Raw genomic sequence first — 23,669 nt, 5'->3', positions numbered from 1 at the left:
TTAAGGATGTGTTCCACCACTGCCTAACCTCTATGTCTAATCTAGTGGCTGGCTCTGGCCTCTGATCTTCATGCAAGCTTTATTAGGGTACACAATATATCACCACAACATATATTGTTTTTTTTTCTGTTTTCACTAATACAGTAAATGGTATATTTCTTATTTTTCTAATAGAAATATCGTTCATGACATAGATTTTATAGTTTTCAGTAGTTTGTGCATTTGCTTTTATCAAGAAAATGTGAGTGAAATATACAAAAAAAATAGGGGCTTGAGATATGACGGCTCAACAATTAAGAGCAATTTCAGAGGACTCAGGTTCAGTTTCCAGTATGTGAATGATGACTCCAGTTGCAGCATCTCCCAAGCCCTCTTCTGCCTTCCTTGATCACTAGGCACACATGTGGTACTTTTACATACACACAGGCAATCACACATATACATAAAGTAAAAATGAACCTTTTAAAAAAATAAGTGATTTAAAAAGAAATATACACAGGGATTGCACAGGTCTAAGCCAGATAGGGTCCCAGCACTGAGAGGGGAAGTAAATACAAGCCCTCATCCCTAATCCAAAAGCTATCTTCAATTCACAACTTCTTGCAAAGGACAAATTAGTTTTCTCCTTTGGTATACCAACCACACTTAAGGACAGTCCTCATGCCTAGCAGTGGATGGCTAAAACAAAATGAAATCAATGGTAATTTTGAAGGTTTTTTTTTTTGTGTGTGTGTATGGGGGAGGGTTGTTTCACAATGCTTTGTCTGGGTCCTCCCCTTTTTTTAATCTTACAGATCTTTTGTAAATATATAATGGTTTTCAATTTTGTTTTTATGGCTTTTCTCTGTGTGTGAATGAATGTGTGTATTTCAGTGTCTGTATGTGTTTTTGTGTATTTTCTTTGTTTTGTTCTATTTAGGTTTGTTGTTTTATTTTGTCCTTTAATAATTAATAATAATATAATAATGATAGAGAGATAGATAGATTGATTTTTGGATGTGTGTTGAAGTGTAGAGGGTCTGGGATGTGTTAGGGGAGGGGAAACCATAATCAGAAGGTACTGTATGAAAAAATCCATCTTCAGTTAAAGGAAGAAAAGAACAAAAACTTCATTCTTAACAAAGAAAAAAGTAAAAAGAAATATAAAAAACCTTTCTGATGAAAAGGTGATAGAATATTTTTATTCGTTATCAGTATTGTCACATTTTTCTTCCTTGCACCGCACATATAATTCATTAAAATATACAAACTACCAAGACTGTGATATCTCAGCCTAATTTGAGTTCATATATATAAACGTGATAGTGTTCCTTTCTATGTGCAATTAGGTGGCAGAGAGATGGCTCAGCAGTTAAGTGCACTCTCTGTTCTTGAAGAGGATCTGAGTTTGTTTCCCATCACCCACATGGTGGCTCATAATCATCTATAACTCTGTTACTAGGGATTCCCATATCTTCTTCTGGCCTCTGCTTTATGGCACGCACAAGGTGCACATACATACAAGCAAAACACTCATACAGGTAAAAAATTATATTTGGAGTTATTACTAAATCTACTTCATTTTTTGTTTACAGATATGCTTAAAGGGTAAAGTACACATATTTAAGTACTTAAATATACAAGCATGTTGTAGAATGGATAAGAAACCAGATTCCCTGGATCTTCCATCGCTGAGTAAAAGAATGCCTTCTCAGCCTCTCACAGACAGGTAATGTGAATAGTATTAATAGTCTTATAGTTTCAATGGATGATTGTCCTCGGTTATTAGAAAAGAAATTTATCACTCTTGGGTATACTGAATGTATTTAGCCTGATAAAACCAGTGTTTACAAAATGTATTTGGCTGACCATCATTGGTCAATGAATAACTTCGGGGATACTGAACTGATTATGAGAATTTATTTTCAGATAGCATTATTTTAGCACAGAAAATGTATAAGTTTGACAGTATAAGTAGAAGCATTGGTTTCCTGAATGTTATATCCGGTAGCCTACTTTTTTATTAAGGAATTTTTTATTCACTTTACATACCAATCACAGATCCCCCTCTCCTCCTTCCTCCCACCCCTCCCGTCTTCCCCCACAACCCACCCCTCATTCCCTCCTCCAAGAAGGCAAGGTCTTTTTGATCACTGCTTTAATCCTTGTAATAGCAAGTAGAATTTGACTTTGAACTGAAGTTGATGGAAGAGGAAGATATTTTAGAGGTTCCTTTTTTCCTTTTCTTAATGTTCTTTTCTTTTTCCTATGTTGAGTATTCAATCTAAGCAAATGCTCTATCACTAAACTATAACCCCAGCCCTTTGTGTATGTGTATGATCTTTTATTTTTTGCAGTGCTGGGAGTTGAATGCAGGGCCTGTTGTACACTATACAAGTGCACTAACATTCAGCTATAACTCTTTATCTCCTGGTCAAAAATGGTATATCATTGATATTCTTTGATTGCACTATCGTCTTTATGACCTTTTGATATGGTGGATATGTTATTCTTTTAAATTCATACCTTCAAGATGTAGATTGCCCTGAAAGGCTTTTTGAAAATATAATTCCATCCAGAAATATGGAAAATAACTTGGAATGGGGTAAGACTACAGAAAGGGAGACTATGACCACCTAAAATATTTAAAGGTTTGTCATTGATTTATATGATATATTTAGATTGTTTTGAATGTGGTTGTAGTAAGTACTGTTGTTAACAGTGTAGTCTTGAGTTCCCAAATAGAACTTTCTCGTGAATATTTCTCTTGTTTTCATGAGATATTTATGTATTATATTCAGTTTCTAAAATATATTTTGTTTAATATTAGTAGTAGAACAACATTAAATTTCTATTAAAGTTAGAATTAATATCTATGGTAATCTCTACTAATTTGCTTCCTACTTTTTGCAAGTGAGATTATTTTAGTAATGGTGTTCTTTCTGTTTCAGTAATTTTTATTATACATAGCTGTTGAATACCTGCTGTTAGATTCAGGGCATATTTTGTTGAAATCTGTACATGTTTGTTTTTGGCAACTACTGGAATTCCCATTCTAGGTGGGACACAGAACCATATAAATAAGAGTTCAGTCCATTTTATACTGCTTTAAAAGAATTCCTGAAACCACATAATTTTAAAAAATAGAAATTTTTTTGACTCATAGTTTTAGAAACTGATTATGTTCAAGATATGGGGCCCTATTACTGCACCACAGCATGTCAAAAGGTAACCGATAAGAATAAGAAAGTGAGAGATGTGATCAGGGTGTCAAGTTTACTCCTGTAACAAATCTATTTCCAGGACAAAACTAGTTCCTACAATAGAGGTTAATCTCTTCGAAGACTAAGCTCTTAGGACCTAAACGCCTGCCAGACCTCACGTGCCCAGGTTTTTGCATTGGGAGTTAAATTTACAACACATTCAGACCATAGCATTCACACACACACACACACACACACACACACACACACACACACACACACACGCATGCACAGAGTCACACATGATGCCTGGCATGTGATGGTTCATGTTGCCATTTTTCAAGTTTTTCATGGTACTTACGCTATATGCATTCAATGGAAACCATACTTCAGTTTTGAATTTTCATCTTTTCCGGGGATGCCAGTATATAGTATGAGCATATCCTTTTGCTGCTGGGCAGTGAGAACAAGCTGTTGCTGGACCACAAATTTAGAAAAGCAATACTCTACAGTGGACTATGTGTTGCTAAAGTATGATGTTCAAGATGCATGGTAAATGCATTTTTATTTGAAATATTTTCAACTTACAGTGAGTTTATTAGACCCTTTTTAGATGTAATAAATTTGAAATTGTGATCCACATTTTGAAAGAAATATTTCTTGTCATATTTCAAGACTTTGGTTAAGGAATATATCTTTGGGAAGTTGAAGACTTTTAGCGTTTTGTTTTGTTTTATTATTTATTTATTTATTTGTTGTTTTTTTCAAGACAATGTTTCTCTGTATAGTTTTGGTGCCTGTCCTGGATCTCGTTCTGTAGACCAGACCGGCCTTGAACTCACAGAGATCTGCCTGGCTCTGCCTCCCAAGTGCTAGGATTAAAGTTGTACCCCACCACTGCCCAGCTTGTTTTGTTATTTTTGAGACAAGGTCTCACTGTGAAGTTCTGTCTGGCGTGGAATTCATTATGTAGACCAGTATGGTCTGGTACTTTTGAGGATCCCCCTGCCTATGTCTTCCAAGTTACAGGCTTGGGCCACCAGGTCTGCCACCATGTATTATAGGAAGGTGAAATTTTAATTCAAGAACCATACTAAAAAAATACAGTTGTATGAACATTGAGGGTGGGATGGGGAGAATGTCAGGAAGAATCAAGTGCTAGTGGCACATGCCTGTAACTCCAGAACTAAGGAGGCTGAAGCAGGAGCGATGGAAAGTTTCAGGTAAGCTTGGATACATCATAGTAAGTTCCAGGCAGCCAGGGCTAAGGTGACACCCTGTCTCACAAAGAAGAAATAAAGAGAAAAAAAGCGCCTCAGGTCAGGAAGCCCCTATGGAGTTATAGCACAGTGCTAAAATCAAGGACTGTCAGGATAGGTAAAATCCGAGGACCATATTTACAATAACATTTGTAAAGTAGATAGCTACATTGCCATATTTTGCCTGCCTGTAAAATAGGAAAACACCAACCATTTTGTTAGGGCTTTGATTGAGCTAGATACAGCATTGTCTTGAAAGCACTTTAGCTCAGTACCTGCTACATACTAGATAGTTATTGCACAGTGTGCAATAAACACTTTGTTCTCTGGGTTGCGTAATATTCAAGTTACAAATTTGTAAGGACAGCTCTAGTCTCACACAAAAAACAGTTCCGCAGTCAGCACTTTGCTGACAGTGTATATGTGTGTGTTCCCTTTTCTTAATTATTACATGAACTAGTGGTTTTAGTCTTCACTCTGGAAGTGATAATGGAAAGAAGCAATTGTCTACAACAGAAGTGAATCTTTTCATTTGCTGTGTGGTTTTACCAGTTAATAGAGCTTTGAATGGAGGCCCTTCTACACATTTGACATTATACACATTATTTATACAACTAACAGTTGTTTTAACAGCCAACAAGAGGGAAATTGTGTAAAGTTAAAAATGCCAAAATCACTGAATAAATGTCTTTATCAAAATGATTTTCTGGCAGGGCAGTTATTTTTTCTTTCTTTTTTTTCTTTCTTTGTTTGGAATCTCTCAAGAGAATTACTCTTATCAACTACTACATTACAGAGAACATAAAAGAAAAATATTGCTTAAATGACATGAGTGAAATATGTTATAGGAAAATTTCTGGTATTTCCTCCTTCAAGAATGTTAGACATCAAAAGTATGCATTTTGCATCGTCTAGGGTGTTTTAGCTCAAATGTACATTGTGGATTTAAGAACAAAATTCTAACTGCTCTTAGGATTTCTCTTTTTGTAGTATGGAAGATTTTTATCCAAATAAAAATCATGGCCCTGACTCTGGAATTGGAAGTGATAATGGAGAGAAGCGATTGTCTACAACGGAAGTGAGTTTTTTTTTTTTTTTTCTGTTCCATGCTGTTTTGCTATTTCTTAGAGCTTGGCAAAAAAGGCACTTGACCACATAGGTTTTTAGTTTTACATGCAGCTATAATTTTTCTTATAATTCTTGACTTCAAAAGAAGGAGTACCTAGAAGCAGAACATTCATCATAACATGGGTTTTTTGGTTGGAAATATGACGATGGAAATCAGATCTTGTGTAATTCCTGTTTGATCAAAGAGGTATAAACTTTGTCATATGTTTCGAATGCCTCACTTATACTGTGTGCTTGTTCCTTTCAGCCATCAGATGATGATACAATCAGCCTTCACTCTCAAATTTCAGAATCGAATAGAGAACAAGCATCCAGAAATGACAGTCATATAATAGGAAACAAGCCTGATTCTCAGAAAGGTAATTCAGGTGATATCTGCTAGTTTTATTTCATGTACACAGCCCATATTAAAACTGAGATTTTTATTTAAAATAGACTTTGAAAATTTATAGTATTTAAAGATGTATCTTATATTGAGAAAACTAAACTTTTATCTTAAGCACTAAAGTATTAGAACATTTATTATATTTTATAATATTAATCTGAACCTAGACCAGGAAGTGTATGATTTTATTGATCCCAACACAGAAGATGTAGCAGTTCCTGAACAAGGAGATACACATATTGGATCATTTGTCTCTTTCCTTAAGGTAAACAAAATTGAACAAACATTAATAATATTCACTTCTTCCTGATAATACAAAAGATACCATGCAATTTAAAATGATAATTTTCCTTTTTATAAGGGGAAAGAAAAGTGCTCTGAAAAGTCTCAGAAAAATGAAGAACTGGGAAATGAGAAAAAGTAAGTATATACTAATTCTCAAAACGTTACTTATGAATTCTTGGACTATTCATTGTGTATTCCTACTTGAGAGCACTTGAAAGAATTTGTTTCATATGTCATATTCCCCCTGCCCCCCGTGCCATGTTTAGATAACTTTCATGTACTTTGAATTCCTTAATTAAATTCATAATTATAATAGACATTTACTTTCCTCTCTGCAGTAGATAATAATCATGTGCATTATCTTGTTACCAAAGAGGACTGTGTCTTCACAAATATTGCCTCATTTGAGTTCTTTAACAACCATGTCACAGAAATGCCATCAGCATCATTTTATCAATAAGGAAGCTAAGACCTAGAGTTCTGAATTTCTGCAACTTGGGCTTTGTGTCTTCTTGATTTAACATACTTTCCACTTTGTCAGCTGATTATGGAAATGTTAAGGTAGTTATTTCCATAGTTTATTACATTAATTGAAATTTGTATCTTTTCTTTATATTTCATCTCACAAAATGATGGAGTTATCTCTTTAGGTTGCTTGATAGCTGTACTAACCACATACTAGGAGCAGCACTGTGTGATTTTCCATGTTTCTCATTTAATCTTACTAAAGTCCTGCATTGGAGAAATTGACTCCATATCTATACAAATGGGAGGTGCAAATCAGAGATTTTTATATTACCTGCTAAAAGACTTTATATTATGTATTAACAGTGCTTAGCTAATGCCAATAGTGTCTGAACTGAGTTTTCTCCCAATTCCCCTAGTTTTCTCTGCACATCTTTCTTTCTCAAGTGAATTTATTGATAATTTTGTTTAGTGCTAGGGATTGAACTCATTGCCTCATGCCTGCTAAGCATACACATTCTCTAAACTGCATATCTAGAAATTTACTTGGTAATTTTCTAAGCAGTTGTTAGTTAATCATTTCTACTTCCCAATGAGGAAGTACATTGCTTTGTCTTGTAGTCTTTTCTTTTCTTTTAATGAGGAAGATTGACTGTAGGAGCTTTCAGCATGCTATACAAGTGCGCTACCACTGAGCTATAGCCTAGATCCTACTTTGTAAATTAATGAGTTTTGAGACAATTTCACACATGTACACAACACATGCTAGTCTTTCTCATCCCCCTCTCACTACTACCCCTGTTATCTCCACTCTCCATAGTTCTTTCTCTCATGTTGTTCATGTCTTTTCATTTTTTTTTGGGGGGGGCACTGATATTAACCAGGGCTGTCTGTGTCAACCATGGTTTACAAATAACTGTTGGAACCTCCTGGCTCAGCAGTGGATACACAACTAAACACAGTGATTCAACCTCTCCCAGAGTCTATCAATAGCCAATAGTTCAGAAGTGATAGGTAGAGCTTCATGAGTTCCCCATTTCCTTGACTTATTGTTGATAGACCTTGTCTTGTGTGGGCCCAAATGAAGTTAACTATGTTTTTTTTTAAGTAACTATTGGGAGTTGTTATATAGTGTTTAGAGAAGGGCTTCTCAAATTGTGGGTCACGACCACTTTAACCGACCTCTTTCTCCAAATATTTACATTACAATTCATAACAGTAGCAAAATTACAGTTATGAAGTAGCAACAAAATAATTTTATGGTTGGAGTCACCACAATGTGAGCAATTGTATTAAAGGGTAACACCATTAGGAAGGTTAAAAATCAATGGTCTAGAGAATTGACATTTCACAGCACTTCACCCAAACTTTTAGCACTTACTTTCCTATGTATCTTCTGTAATGTTTTCAGAGCCTTAGAAGGGGTGATAAAAATGCCTTGCTCCATTGCCAAGCCTTGAGCTCATTCTGTAGTGCTGAGGTGCCTTGAACTTGTGATCCTCTAGCCTTAGGCTTCAATGTAGCTGAGATTACAGACTTGTGACACCATTTTGCTGTACTCTTTAGATTTAATTTTTCTATTAATTTCTTACCTCATCAAATGAGAAATGTTGCATAAGTTTGAACATCACTAGTATCTGTAAGATTTGATAACAATGCAATATTTTTATTGTCATTATTGTTATTTATGGTTCTTGTTATTAAATGGAGTGCTTTTGATATAAAATAGAATTTGGAAAATAACTTACCTTTAATATAGTTTTTAATGTTAAAATAATATATTTTAATAAGTTCTGGACATTTTGAAAATCTCATTTGAACCTATTTAACATTTCCCCATTTAAACTATTCTTTTTGTTTTACATAGGGATTTTAAAAACCAAAACAAGTAAACTTGTAGAAGCAGTGTGGCAAAATGAAAAATTTTGATATTAGTTTTTCTTTATTTCTAAAAACAGGCCATGAGGAGCTTTGCAGTCCTTTTTGTACTCAAGGCTGAGCAGTGTATATTGTTAACTTGTGAGCATTATCCATTTTTAAATGTTTAAAATGATCTATACTTCAGCATCACTTGCTAGCTATAGTTATATTACGTAGAGAATGCAGATTTATTTTCCTAAACCTTCCTTATTTTCTACTTTAGTATTTTGCATATAAAGGCATAAGGATGTTAGCTCACATGGAATTAAATATAACAACAGTTTCCATATCTAGATATTGACAAAACACAGTTGGCTTTGCTTTTTGAATAACTGTGTGTAGCTTAAGTTTTCCTGCCTGGCCCACAGTCAGGGCAAATCTCTCTCACCTGTCAGTCCCACAGCCTCTCAGACCCGACCAAGTAAACACAGAGACTTATATTGCTTTCAAACTGTATGGCCATGGCAGGCTTCTTGCTAACTGTTCTTACAGCCTAAAATAATCCATTTCCATTAATTTATACCTTGCCACATGGCTCGTGGCTTACGGGCATCTTCACATGCTGTTTCTCATCGTGGCGGCTGGCAGTGTCTCTCTGACTCAGCCTTCCACTTCCCAGCTTTATTCTCCTCCTTGCCCCGCCTATACTTCCTGCCTAGCCAACGGCCAATCAGTGTTTTATTGATTAATCAGCAACAACTGTGTCTGTTTCAGACATGACAAAGAACAGTTACATCCGGAAGAAGATGATGATGATTTGAAAGAAGTAACTGATTTGAGGAAGATAGCTGCTCAGTTATTGAAGCAAGAACAGAAGAACAGGTATTCTTTTCAGTAATGAGATTTGAACAGGCAAATTTTATTATCAGTAAAAGATTATCAACTTAAGGAAATGAAGTTGCAAGTAAACAATAGGGATCTTTAAATATACATGTTCAAGAGGTTAACTACTAAGAGACTGGAAACACTTAGAAGAGAAATATAAAATCACATATATAACTAACAGAATGTACACAAATTGGCTCTATCTATTTTTGTGGTGCTGATGATCGAACTCTGGGCATCATCCATGCTAGGCAAGACCTCTGCCCTTGTGCTACACACCAGCCTTAGACAATGTAATGAACAATTTTATTTCTCTGCTAAATCGTAGTAACTGATTTATTTGACCGTATTCATTTTTAGCTCAAAGTAGAATTATTTGCAGTGTAAGCACTTATTTCTAAGTGTGTACTATACTAGTAAAATTTATTTATTTGATTTTTAGCAGATTCTCAATTATTTGGAATATACAGCTTCCCCAGAATTGAGTTGAATCATGTAATTATTTCTTAAATCAGTGTGAAGATTTGAGTATCCCATGTTCACAGGTGTCTTGTTTCTTGGGTGAACCACTTTTCCCCCTTCTGGTTCAGCTTTCTCCAAATGCATGTCTTTGCCAACATGACATGAGCATGAGTATAGAATGAAGTGTGTAGAGTGTAAAAATGTGTGTGTGCACAGCCATGTGTGCACCCACGGAGGTCACAGGTCTCCATGAGTTGTCTTCCTCATCTGCTTTTCACGTTGTACTTTGAGACACAGTCTCCCACTAAACCTAGAACTCACTGATTGGCTAGAGTTGCAGACTGTCGAGTCTCCAGGAACCACGACCTTCCTGAGATCGGGCTTACAGATGCATACAGCCATCTCCGGATTTTTATGTGGGTGCTTAAAATCTGTGTGCAAGCCCTTATGCTTGCATAGCAGCCACTTTGCCCATTGAGCCCAAAGCCCATTTTCACTTGAAAAATGGACCATGTGCTACTCTCCCTGCTATCTACATTTACTGAGAATCTTACATTTATCATCTTGAAATAAATAGACTGAAGCTTTTGTTTCTTTTTCATGAGAAAATTAATAGGATAATTTTGGTATATTTAGGGCAGATAAGTAGTATTGCACTTCACTTATTCAAAATAAATGTTTATTGTTAACATGGTGATGATGTTGTGGAAAGTTTAATATTTAATTATATTGGCATTTGTTTTAAAAAAATATCATTAAAACTTAGCATCTGGCAGCTGGATTGATGGATGGTTCACGAGTTAGGAACACATTTTGCTTTTCCAGAGGACTGGAGGTTTTTCCCCAAGACCCAAGGTGGATGACTCCACCTTGTAACTCTACCTCCAGGGATCTGACACCCTTCTCTGGCCTCTACAGGAACCCACACATATGTGGCACACACTCATATATACACATACACATAGTTTTAAAAATGCTTCGCATCTGGATATGGTGGTGCATGCCTTTAACCCTGTATTTCAGGAGGCTGAGGGTCACAAGATGACAGTCAGCCTGGGCTGTATAAAAAGGACTCATAATACTAAACCAACGCTGAAAAGATCTTGTAAATGAGTGCTGGGCGTATAAGTCAGTAATGGAATTATTGCCCAGCATGTCTTGGGGCCCGGGGTGCATTTTCAGTACCACAAAACCAACAAAATACAGGCAGTGCTGGTGAGATGACTCAGTGCATAACGGTGCTGCAGACAAGTCTGACAGCTTGAGTTTGATCCCTGGAACCCATATGGTAGAAGAAGAGAACCAATTCCCACAGGTTGTCTTCTGAATTTCACACCAAAGCTGAGGGATACAAGTTTTCAAACACACGTGTGCATGCACTAAATAAATACATATGTAAAGCCAAAAAGACAGCATAAGCAAACTTATCAAATGAGGAGTATAGGATCTTGTTTTAGGGAAAAAAAACAGACGAATGGATAATATGATAAATAGCCATCGAATACCATTTTTTTTCACAGCTACTACAGTTTCTCTTAAAAATGTCATACTAGAAAATATCACATATCTGTCTTTATCATTTCTTTATCTAATGAATTCTCATTCTCTGTTTCTTTTTTTTCTTATGTCACTTCTTTATGTAAATGTCTCCATGTTATTTCTCATTTAATATTTTCTAGCAATTCATTCTAATATGTCCTTTTATAATAACTTAATTTTTGAGATTATAAGGTGATTATATAATTTCTCCCTCCAAATTATCCTACATAACTCTCCACTTTACTCTTTTTCAAATTCATGGACTTAAAAAATTTGTTGTCATATATATATATATATATATATATACACGTTTTACATATGTATTATATATAAGTATATATGTAGTTACATACATATATTCCTAAATACATAAATACAACCTGCTCAGTCTATATAACTTGTATGTATGTTTTTAGGGCTGACCATTTGATATTGAATAACCAGTTGGTGTGCTCTAATATGTCTTTTTCAAACTGGTTATAGTAAGGTTACAGGTAGTCTAAATGTTTATCACTGATGTAGTTTGACTTAATGATGCCACCAGCTCTTGGAAGCTACAAAATACTTGAGTTTATGTTTCCTTTATTTAGCAAAGCTACATTTATTTTTCATTATGAGAAGAGAATAGTGATATTTTCTATTTGAGAATTTAGTTTTAGACTCAACCTCGCCATTCATAGTTTTTTCTATATTTTTATCTCTGCTATTATTATATTTGTTTTTATCTATATTTATTAAATTTTTTCTCTGTTGTTTAGGTTAAGGGTCATCTGAGTAGGCCATCTTTTGTAGGGTTTGCTTTGGCAATACCTTTGTAACTAGTAAAAAATGGTGCCTAGCATTGTGTCTTCTACATAGTAACACAGAGGACCCAGGGTTATATTATTGTTTGTTAACTGAATTCTTAATACTTCTCAAATTTTAAGTAATGAAAGTCATCCTTTCTGCTGAAATATTTATATTCTCCAGAAAATTTTCTTTTATTCTTCAAGGTATATACACATCAATTTTGTTTTTATCTGATTTTTTCTTCTTTATTTTTTATGCGTTTCAAGATAATAACATAAGAACTATTAAGGTTATGTATTACTATGTACTGTCTTGTCTAATTTTTGAAAGCATTAATTATGTTTGAGGCACTTTTTCTTTTATTCTTCACTATATGAAAAATAACCAGCATTATAGTCTTTAAAAAATGGTAATCTTTTCCCATATGCTAAATGTAGCTCTTATCTACTAGTTAAAGGAGAAATAAATTTGCTTTTTAAAAGTTCTACAGAGAAGATGTAGAATCTATGTGTTAGGTTTTAATACAATTATTATAGCTTTATGTGTTTCTTTTGTTTATTGCTATGCCTATTTAAAAGTAATTAATATAGTATAAGATTAACCCCAATCACCAGAAAATGCCCCCCAGGACTCCTAGCTTGATTATATACTGAACTGTTCTTTTGCTTATCGTTGTTTGAAAAGAAACATAGTTTTAGGTCTAGGCTAAAAGAAGCGATGGTTATCCTCTCAAACTAGGGTTGACTGGAGCAATGCCCATGCTGAGTTCAGTGATAATTTTGTCATAGCTGTTTTGCCACTTGTTAGTAAGAATCTTTGATTGGTTAAGGAAGTGTGTATTTTTATTTGGTGAATGATGTCGTCCTAGGAAAGTAACAGAAGAGTCCAGAAGACATATTATTGATCAAAAACAGTGAGGAAAGTGGTCAGTGAATAGATCACTGTGTAGCTAACTCATAGACTTCAGATTATGAAGACAGTTTGCTTATAAAGCAGCCCTTATTTTTCTGATTTACAGGATACGCTTCTATGACGCTAATGCGGTGCCATATGTCTGTTTTCTAACTCCCTGAGCGCAGAGATTAGAGGATTTCTTGAGCGTAGGGGTTGTGGAATGTATCCCTATGGAGAGTGTGACTGAAAGGACAGAAACCAGCACTCCCCAAGGAAAAAATTCAAATGAAAAGAATATTTTTAAAACTCAGTATCAAAAATTATTTTGTGAGATGAATAAATTGTAGATGTCTGCTTATAACATTGTACCTATAGTTAACCATGCACTTCACACTTAATGAGTCCAGAGTAGATCTCATGTTAATTTTAAATGTTGTATTATATACTGGGGATCATTGTCAGACCTCTTGCATACTAGATAATTAAACCGTTTCACCACAATGAAATCCAATTCAGAAAAACGGTATGTTTTACTTAATTAGGAAGAAAATTGAAAAGGGAGCTGAGAATAAAGTGCCAGTATTAGAGTATTTTCTGCGTGTGTATGTATGACTTATAATAAAAAAGATTATTCTTAATATTGACTTGAGAATAAAATGAAGGAAATTCTGCTAAAAACTTTAATGGTGCTTTATAAATTATTGATCCATTCCCCCACATTTTAAGTCAGTCCTACTTATATATGTTAATATTAGAGAAATGATTTCTGTGCTTTGCCTTATACTGATCTTATGTGTCATGGTAAGTGGGTGCCTAGCTAACTTCTTAATATTTGGTTATTATCCTAAAGTATAGAGTATTGTATATGTAGACTTTTCAATAGTTTCAGTTAACTGGTTCCCTTTATGTATTTACTCTGCTAACTTACTCTATACTATTTTGATATGCCTTACATTTTTCATAAGTGTTTTATATGCTTTTAGGTGTCCTGAAAGTTTTTTTTTTATTGTGGAATGTACTTCTGAATACTTTGTGATGTAGCTAGATAACAAAAAAGCAATTGTTAAAAATTAAATAACTGAAGTATAACTAATTGTCTTTAAAAGTACATTTTGAGAAATTTAGGCCTTGGGTTTAGAATTATGAAACGTATTATGACATGTTTCTCATACTTTTTATCTGATTAATCAGCATTTCACTTTGCAGAGCATTGTGTTAACCTCTAGTTTGTTATAAATACTTGGATAGTTCTCTTAACCCTTGAAACCTAGCCATTCTTTCTTTTCTGTTTCCCTTACTAATGACTTCCTTGTCTTCTCCAAACAATCTCCCTTCTACCATCTTTTGATTTGGTTGATATATGTGAAATGTGAATATAGATGGAGGCCTTTAAGTTATAGAACATCATTCAGTGACAAACTCTTCCAGAGGACCAGAGCAGCAGGACGGAAATCAAGGTATCTAGAGTTGGTGGAAGCCATAAGTATTAAGGGGCCAGGCTTATGTAGCTCAACTGTTACCATTTTGTTTGGTTAAAATAAGTACTGGGAACTGTTTAGGGAAGCATACTAATCTCAAACAAACATTTAGATAAAGTAGATGTTTAGTTTTTCTTTATCAAAGAGTAAAAAAAATAAAATATCAATGTATATTCCAGAGTTCTATATAGTTGAATTTTCAAATACATATAATACATATTTTACATGTAAGTTGGCCTCAACTCTCTTTTTCTACTACAGTATGATACATGAATCATACTAGTAAGTGTGTTGTGGAGAGGCATCATTTTTATCATTGTGAAGGTCATAACTGCTTGACCAGTTCCCCCTAACAATAATTTTTTCTCTCCCGAGTAGTACTTATTATCATTTCTCTCTCTTTTATTTATTTATTTTTAAATAAAGTCTATTTTCCTATGATATTTCAGTACCATAATTCTGCATTTTTGAATCTAAGGAAATTTAAGCATATGTACATAGGAAAAAATTTTTTAAAGTGTGCTTAATTCTGTGATTGTTTGGCCCAGAAATAGAGTGGCTTGTATGAATACTTGACCTTTTGACATCACTGCATCTACTTAGTGAGGCTATGCTCAGAGCCAAGTTAGTGAGGAAGAGACCTTGCACTAACTGACTGCTCTATAGTCACCTAGAGCTGTAATTACCAATGTGTGTTTAGTTCATATACAATTCATTTAAATTCTTTTCTATAGTCTCTGGATTGTTGATGTCTAAAGAATTCTTTTGTAAAATTAAGTTACATTTATATGCATAATAAGAATATTTGAATGGGTACAATTATTTATTTTAGTGAAAGACAGTTACTAATTTACCACTTTTTTTATTTTGGGTTTTTTTTTTTTTGGTTTTTCGAGACAGGGTTTCTCTGTGTAGCTTTGCGCCTTTCCTGGAACTCACTTGGTATCCCAGGCTGGCCTTGAACTCACAGAGATCTGCCTGGCTCTGCCTCCCGAGTGCTGGGATTAAAGGCGAATTTACCACTTTTGATGTTGAGATTAATACTTAGAATTAGATAAAGCCATGAACAAATAGGGAATCATAATTTTTTATTTATTTTTGTTCTAATACTCTTTCCTATTGAAGGTTTAAGAATTTTGTGATTTTTTTTAAAAAAAGGAATTGACCTTTAACACTGAGTTTTGCATTTACAATTAAACTTTATTATTTGGCTATTGTCAAAATGGTTATGAAGTACCGACATAACTCCTGTCATTTTCTGTCCTGGGACAAAGGAAATGACTCAAAATGGTACCTAAAATATTTCATTATGTTCTATGTAAATCAGAATAAGATATACACAGAGTAATCATGCAATGGCTGGAAAATATCCACATTTAGAGAATGATTTCAAAAACAAGATGCAAGACAGATTTTGAGAACTTCATTCATAAATGATGTGCTGATGGGCATCTAAATCTAAATAGTACTGAAATTCTATTTTCTAGCAAAGATCTTTGACCTAGATGCAGTTTATTTAGGACATAGATATCATATATGTGCAATGTTCTCTTCAGTATAGTGTGTAATTAATGTGTTGATTTACTTCTAGGATTCTTAATCATTCAACTTCTGTCATGAGAAATAAGCTGAAACAAACTGTGGAATGTGAAAAGAGGTATAAACATATCATAGTCCTTATATTTGGTATTTTAAAATGAGACTTGATACTCTTTAGTAATTTTCCTCAAAAGGTGTTAACTGGATATATGATGCAGATGTCATATAAGTAGATAATTTAAGCATCAAATATGTAGCAACATGAGTTCAATTGAGTTTTCTATAAACAAACACCCCGATTCTGAACCTTTTTCTTTATACTTGCAGTTTGTCTTGATTCATTCACAAATGTTTATCCTATTGACATTACCACCAGGAGTAATGTATTTCTTCATCACTGGTTATGGTTATTCTTTTTTATTGTTTGCATTTTAATTTTTTTAATTGGGTTTTACTAAACTATTTGTTTAATCACCTAAGTTTTCAGATAGAATTTCAGAGAATTAGAAGATCTGAAATATTTATTGTTCTTTGTGGTTTCAAATTTAAGTTTTACCCAACTCCTGGGTCAATCTTTGGGAAGTATAAAATTTCAAAGATCGGGATACAGAGGCACACATTGAGTGATCATTTGTTGGATGCTGGATATAGGTGCACTGTTCTTAGCTCTGTAAATGACTGTCTGATTCAACCATCACAATAAATTGGTGACGTTGTTACTGTTGCTATCCTCCTTTTACACACGGGCGAAATGAAGAAACTCAGAAATAATCATAGCTAGCTCAAGATCACATTGTAAGTTGGAGAGTCAGGATTCAAACTCAGATTTGTCTTATCGCAGAACCTGAAGTCTTAATGTACAGTAAAAATAAGATTACTTCAAATCCACGCATCTCACTGGATATATTTCTGTAGAGAGTGCAGATTTGTGTTTCCCAATGCACGTCTTCTTCTGTATTATCTGCCCCAGTGAATGTGCAAGTACTTATGTAGTCCCCCAAGTCAGCAACTCTGTAAACACCTCACAGTTGCGCCTTCCTCATAATATGGCCAATCATTCAAAATTAATAAGGTCTTAATCCTCTTTCCATCCTCTCCATTACTAATTTAGCTGTGTTGTTTCAGCTCCCATTGTTGTCCATGTAAGTGACTGGGACGGTCTCCACACATAACTCCTTTCTTTTCTGTATTATTAAAGAAGATAGGTTGTAAAACTGAAATATGACAATGCAACACCTGTTTCTTATTTTCTAATGGGTATTAATACCTTTTATGATAAAGGTTAAAATGTTGAGATTAACTATAAAGTTGAAATGGGCTTCTACTTATCTTCAATTTCAGTTCAGAGCCTCATCTTTGCGCTCTCTAGAGTGACAGACTTTCAGTTTAGGAGCATAATTCTTTTATTTATTTCAGCATGATTTCCTATTTCTACATTCTATATCATCGTCTCCTTTTCATGTTACCCATGTTTCTTCCTTTCTTTGCATGATCTCTTAGAATTCAGCTCAGTTCTGCATGGTAGTGGTGAGGGCTTCATAGTATACAGCATCACAGTGGTCGAAGCATGTATAGAAGAGGTCACACAGTAAGACAGGAAGCCAGAAGGATTCAGTAATTAATTTCACTTTTAGTTTTTTATGTAATGCAACTTATTCTCATCAGAAGCAACTGGAGCTCCTAGAAAACTGCATTAATCCCTTGCAAAGACAGGCTCCCCAGTGACCATATTGTATTGTACTAAACTCTACTCCTATAGACCTCACCAGCTTCTACACCACCACTCTGAGCTTCAAGCTCTTAATTATTATGAAACTTGTGGGGAAAATACTGTTTTCAAGGTATAGCATACCCTTCTTCTATATGTGCATATGAATATTTGCATTTGTTTATATATGTAGATGTGTCCATCGGTACATACAATAGTGTTTATATACGGGAATGTGCATTTTGATACATACCACAGTGCTTACATACAAGTGTATATCAATATATATTATGGTGTTTATATATAAGTTGTATATTTATTACAGTGTTTATATATAAGTTGTGCATTGATATATACCACAGCATGGTAGAATTTGTTATTTACTTACCATTGCCACTTAAATGTATAGTATGTATAGTAGAAATGTCTGATTTCCAGAAATCATACTTCTATTCACTTTTGTTGCACACTCAAATGTGCTTTTTCTGGATTTTCCCCATTTCAGAAAGTGCTAACTCCATTCTTATTGTACAACAGCTGAAAAAGCTTCATCCTCTGTTTGTCATTTTCTCTCAAACCCCTTAGCTAATGCATTACCAAATCGTGTTGACTAGTGAGAACAGTTCTAGAATCTGATCACACCTTACCAACTCCAATTCTGCCAACCTTGCTCTGTACACACCCAACTGTGTACAGGCATAAGGTGGCAAATATGGATTTCCTCCAAGAGTTTACATTGGGAATACAGTTTTGCCTTACTGTACAGGCACTCAACTATTATTTTAGTTCAGATCAGCCTATACTCCTTTATTCCTGAAAAAAAAAAAAAACCCTAGGAGTATATTTAATAGAACCTGTCCAAGTTTTGATAGTCAGTAGGAGAGTAGAATGATATTCCAGTGTTCAGAGAGGGTTCTTTGGGTAGTCCAATGTGGGTGGGATTATAGATTGTCAGGTGGCTTGTCCAGAGAGGTATGTGTGTGCATAGTATGGTATGGGAAAGTGAAAGAGTTGGACTGGCAAGTACTTTTTTAGAAGAGTTGTGCATGCTCTCTCTCTCTCTCTCTCTCTCTCTCTCTCTCTCTCTTCCTCTCTCTCTCTCTTTCTCTCTTCCTCTCTCCGTCTGTCTCCCCACCCTTTGTGTGTGTGTGTGTGTGTGTGTGTGTGTGTGTGTGTGTGTGTGTGTGTATGTGCGCGCGCGCAACCAAACCAAATATAGTCCCAGGTTGCTATTCTATGTGTTTACCTGCTTCATTATTATACTTTCCTTTTTTTCTTTGACTCCTAAATTCTCTTCGACTGCTAAATGTAGGGACTGTCTGGATTCTGCCGTGATTTCCTTCTCCCTGGTCTGTGGCGTGGAAATGCTCTTCATGTAGCAACATGGGCCAAGCATGACATTCATATTTCATTATCCATTTCTAAGATTCTTTATTTACATTTAAAATAAATTTATTTAATTGGTAGATTTTTGTATTTGATAAGAGGTAGGGAACCTAGGATATTTGTCTTCCTTTCTATCCTTCCTCCTTTTTCTTACCCATTCCCTTCTGCTGTTTCTTTCTTTCTATATTTTACAAGTAGTCATTCAGTTGTTTGTTTATATAATGCTTGTTACATAATCTCTAATTTCCATACATTTAAATGTCATTTGTACCATAAGTTGCTGTACTAAAAATTTTGTACTCTATCTTCCACTGAAAAAAATCTTCAAATTCTGGAATTGTGTTACTGTATTTTCATATTGTTAGGTATTTTATTACTTGCTAGGAATAGAGATGTCTCTTGTACTCTTATAAATGTTTATTATTTTCTCTCTACTTATTCTTCCTCCTCTTACTCTGTGGCCCAGGATGATCTTTACCTTACCAGTGTATTCCAATCAAACTCCATCTCATGGTGATAGCTCAACCTTGTGAGTGCTGAGACAACCAGTATGAGCTACCATGTGTAGCATGAATCTTAAAAGTTCTTATAAATAAAATCAAAACTGAGGCCAGTTTTTGGGGTGATTCTGGAAGGTCAGAGAGACAGAACAAGCCACAGCTAACCTCACCTGGCCAACTTCTCAGCTAGTCTTGTTTCCTCAGACTGGAAGCTTCTGTGTCCTCATATCTGAATGACTCTCAGCTGAACTGTGCTGCTCAAAAGCCTGAAGCTTAACCAGCTAAAAGCTTCTAGTTTCTGGTCCTCACGCCTTATATATCTTTCTGCCTTCTACCATCACTCCCTGGGATTAAAGGCTAGTTTTCTGGGATTAAAGGCGTGAGTCACCATACTTGGCTGTATCCTTGAGCAGATGGATTTCGGCCTCTGGAATGCTGGGATTAAAGGCGTGTGATACCACTGCCTATCCTAAGTTTCTAGTGGCTTTTCTGTTCTCTGACCCCAGATAAGTTTATTAGAGTACACAATATTTTGGGGAACACAATACCACCACAACCATGCTCAGCTTTACCCCTTTCCTCCCCCCTCTCTCATTTACATTTTTAAAATTTTTTGAGTGTGTTTGGGTTTGTATGTGTGTCTGTGTGTTTGGGTGCCCATAACAGAAGAGGATGTTGGATCCCTTGGAGCTAGAAGAGGCACGTGTTAGTGTTGAACTCAGGTCCTTTGGAGTCCCTGTTAATGTCATGACTGAAGCTCAGAATCAGTAATTCAGTAGGAAATGTAACATGTTTGTCTTCTGAACTCTTTGGCATTTAGGCAAAGGAATTTATGTATGTATTTATTTGTCTGTTTATTATTTGTGTGTGCATGCATATGCATGTGCATGTGTGTCATGGCACAGGTGTGGATGTCAGAGGACAACTTTCAAGGATTCAGGGTTTTGGGTCTCCCCTTCCACTTTGTGAATCCCAGGGATCTAACTCAGGTTGTCAGGCTTGTTGGCAAGCTAGTGCCTTTACATGCTCACTCATCTCACTGATACTATTAATTGATTTTTTAAAAAGAGTAACTTGTTTTCTATAATATTTGTTTATTCACTGTACATTTGTACATATTATACTCCTTTTGGCCTCTACAAAATAGGGTTGGCTTATGCATATGGTTAATATAAAATAAACCCATTTTGGTATTTCTTGTGGAGCAATAGTTAGCAGGCACTCACTATTGGTTGGTTTCATCAACTTTAATTTATATAATATTTGTAAGCCATGTGGTGGTTAATACCTGCCATTGTACTCCGTGGGGGCTGGTTACAGTAGTGAGTACCAGGCCGTCCAGGACTACACAGGAAGCCCCAGTCTCAGCAGAAAACAACACAAAATAACAAAGCAACACAATCAAATGAAACATGTAGGTATGGATAGTCTTTACACTGCTTATATTGCTGCCTTCAAACAATGAAAAGACAAATTTGTCATTTTTAAAGTATGTGAAAGGATTTCAAAATACCTTAAGAAATACTAAAGTGTCTTTAATTTTTTAGTGTCTCAGCAGATGAAGGGAATTCACCATTATCACCCCTTGCATGGCAGGTAAGAGAAATAAAATTAATGATACGTGTACCATTTTGTTGTCATTTGTTTAGTAAGCTAAACAACTTTTCTCATTAAAGCCATTAGAAAATCAAAAGGATCAAATAGGTGAACAACAGTGGCCAGAATCTCAGCCTATAATCTGGCAAAATGAAGAAAGAAGACGGAGCAAGCAGATCAGAAAAGAATATTTCAAGGTACCTTATTAAATTTTAAATTTTGTTTTATACTTATGACATTTTATTCTTAACCATTTTTGTTTTAAATTAATAAGATATGACTGTCCATTTAAGTGTCACAACTGTGTTCATGTTGATTGCCCTCCTCTGTAGGATAATGATATGCTATGTAATATAGCCACAAAATTTCAGTAATTCAAATTAATTAAGTGTATATCAGTATACACCATGATTTTTCTAATAGTTAAAAGAAAGATGAATGTTTGTGTGTTTCATTGCAAATTGTGGCAATTAATTCTGTGGGTCTTTTGTTTTTGAGGTAGGGTTTCACTCTGTAGCCCAGGTTAGCGTCAAATCACTATCTCCCCCCATACCACCACTGCCTCTGTCTCCTATAAGCTGGGATTACAGAAATGAAAAACCAGGCCTGGTTCAGAAAAAGATTTTCTTTATTTTTATTTAAGTTTTTTTTTTCATTTTACGTACCACCCACAGTTTCTCCTCCCTCCCCTCTCTTGCACCCCCTCCACTTCACTCCTGCCCCACCCCTCATCCACTCCTCTGAGAGGGTAAGGCCTCCTATGGGGAATCAACAAAGTCTGGCCTATCAAATTGAGGCAGGACCAAGCCCCTCTCCTCTTTATCAAGAGTGAGCAAGCTATCCCACCATAGGGAATGGGCTCCAAAAAGCCAGTTCATGCACTAGGGATAAATCTTGGTCCCACTGCCAGTGGCCCCGCAAACAGACCAAGCCACACAACTGTCTTCCACGTGCAGAGTGTCTAGTTTGGTCGAATGCAGGTTCCCCAGGTATCAGTTCAGAGTCCATGAGCTCCCACTACCTCAAGTCAGTTGTCTCTATGGTTTTCCCCATCATGATCTTGACCCCCCTTGCTCATATACTCCCTCCTCCCTCTCTTCAACTGGACCCCAGGTCCTCGGCCTGGTGCTTGGTTGTGGATCTCTGCATCTGCTTCCATCAGTTACTGGAATGAAAGTTATATGATGACAATAAAGTTAGTCACCAATCTGATTACCAGGGTAGGCCAGCTCAGGTACCCTCTCCACTATCGCTAGTAGTCTAATCTGAGGTTGTTCCTGTGGATTCCTAAGAATTTCCCCTAGCACCAGGTTTCTCCCAAACCCCATAATGACTCCCTCTATCAAGATATCTCTTACTTTGCTCTCCCTCTCTGTGGCTTCCCCAAGTTGACCATCTAGTTCCCCCATGTTCTCATCCCCTATACTCCCCCACCCCACCCCACCTCTGTACTTCCAGTTTACTCAGGAGATCTTATCTCTCAGAAAAAGATTTTCATTGGATTTGTTTCAATAAATAGTTCAGAACTGTTTTCAGTTAGTGTTTAACCACACATCTATGTAAATAATTAGTTGAAGACTGGTCCATTTCCTTGTTATATTAGTAGATTTTTTTCCCTTTTGTTTTTGTTTTTGTTTTTTTTTTTGAGACAGGGTCTCACTATGTAGGTCTGGCTGTCCTGGAATTCTCTATGTAGACCAGGCTGGCCATCAACTCACAGAGATCTGCCTGCCTCTGAGGTGTGCGTCACTACACATGGTTCAGTAGATTTCTTAAGATGGTCTTTTAGTAAAGCTAAATTAAAATACTAGAGCATGTGAATTATCTCAAAATTCTATTACATTATTATTTATTTGTATTTCAAGTCTGTTATATTTGCAGGGGACTGTCACCAAAATTTAGAATATTTTTTAATGTTAATTAGCATTTACTATTCAAATTGACGCAGATGAACAGTACAAACTTGGTCCCTATACCCTGGAGTAAACTGTGTTGTCTCACACCTCCCCCAAACCTCTTCTCATTAAATAACAATCATTTTCTCTAAACATGTAGTACTCAGCTAAGTTACACATTATTTCAAGTTCATGGCACTAATAAATAGGATTCATTTTTTTTATTTTGGTGTTCAGCAGAAGTTAGTTTCTCAGTCTTTTTTTTTTTTCTCTTTCCATATATTGGAAAGCAACGTGTGTTTGAAAGTAGCATATGAACGAAATAAAAAGATATATGCCTTAACAAATATGTAATCACCTTAAACTTTAAACAAATACTGATTATTTTTAACCACTGGATTTTGGGTTAATTGGACAATATGAAAAAACCCATA

The 23,669-nt window shown here is 35.3% G+C and overlaps 1 protein-coding gene across 3 annotated transcripts in view; it reads left to right on the top strand.

Annotated features, from left to right (window-relative positions):
• The window catches only part of Lrch2 (leucine rich repeats and calponin homology domain containing 2), a 92,724-nt gene that overhangs the window by 50,821 nt on the left and 18,234 nt on the right, over positions 1-23,669 (top strand). Inside the window, exons 6-15 of one of the 3 annotated variants that reach the window (XM_059250886.1) lie at positions 1,575-1,708; positions 5,432-5,519; positions 5,817-5,928; positions 6,122-6,219; positions 6,316-6,374; positions 9,339-9,446; positions 14,513-14,590; positions 16,203-16,268; positions 21,292-21,340; positions 21,421-21,537. In XM_059250886.1, the coding sequence (XP_059106869.1) occupies positions 1,575-1,708; positions 5,432-5,519; positions 5,817-5,928; positions 6,122-6,219; positions 6,316-6,374; positions 9,339-9,446; positions 14,513-14,590; positions 16,203-16,268; positions 21,292-21,340; positions 21,421-21,537 (909 nt within the window). The remainder of the gene's footprint in view (positions 1-1,574; positions 1,709-5,431; positions 5,520-5,816; positions 5,929-6,121; positions 6,220-6,315; positions 6,375-9,338; positions 9,447-14,512; positions 14,591-16,202; positions 16,269-21,291; positions 21,341-21,420; positions 21,538-23,669) is intronic. The other 2 variants (XM_059250885.1, XM_059250888.1) reach the window with 2 other exon arrangements.

The sequence above is a fragment of the Peromyscus eremicus genome, chromosome X (genome assembly GCF_949786415.1).
Source record: "Peromyscus eremicus chromosome X, PerEre_H2_v1, whole genome shotgun sequence".
Lineage (NCBI taxonomy): Eukaryota > Metazoa > Chordata > Mammalia > Rodentia > Cricetidae > Peromyscus > Peromyscus eremicus.
This window is presented reverse-complemented; position numbering and strand designations above follow the sequence as displayed.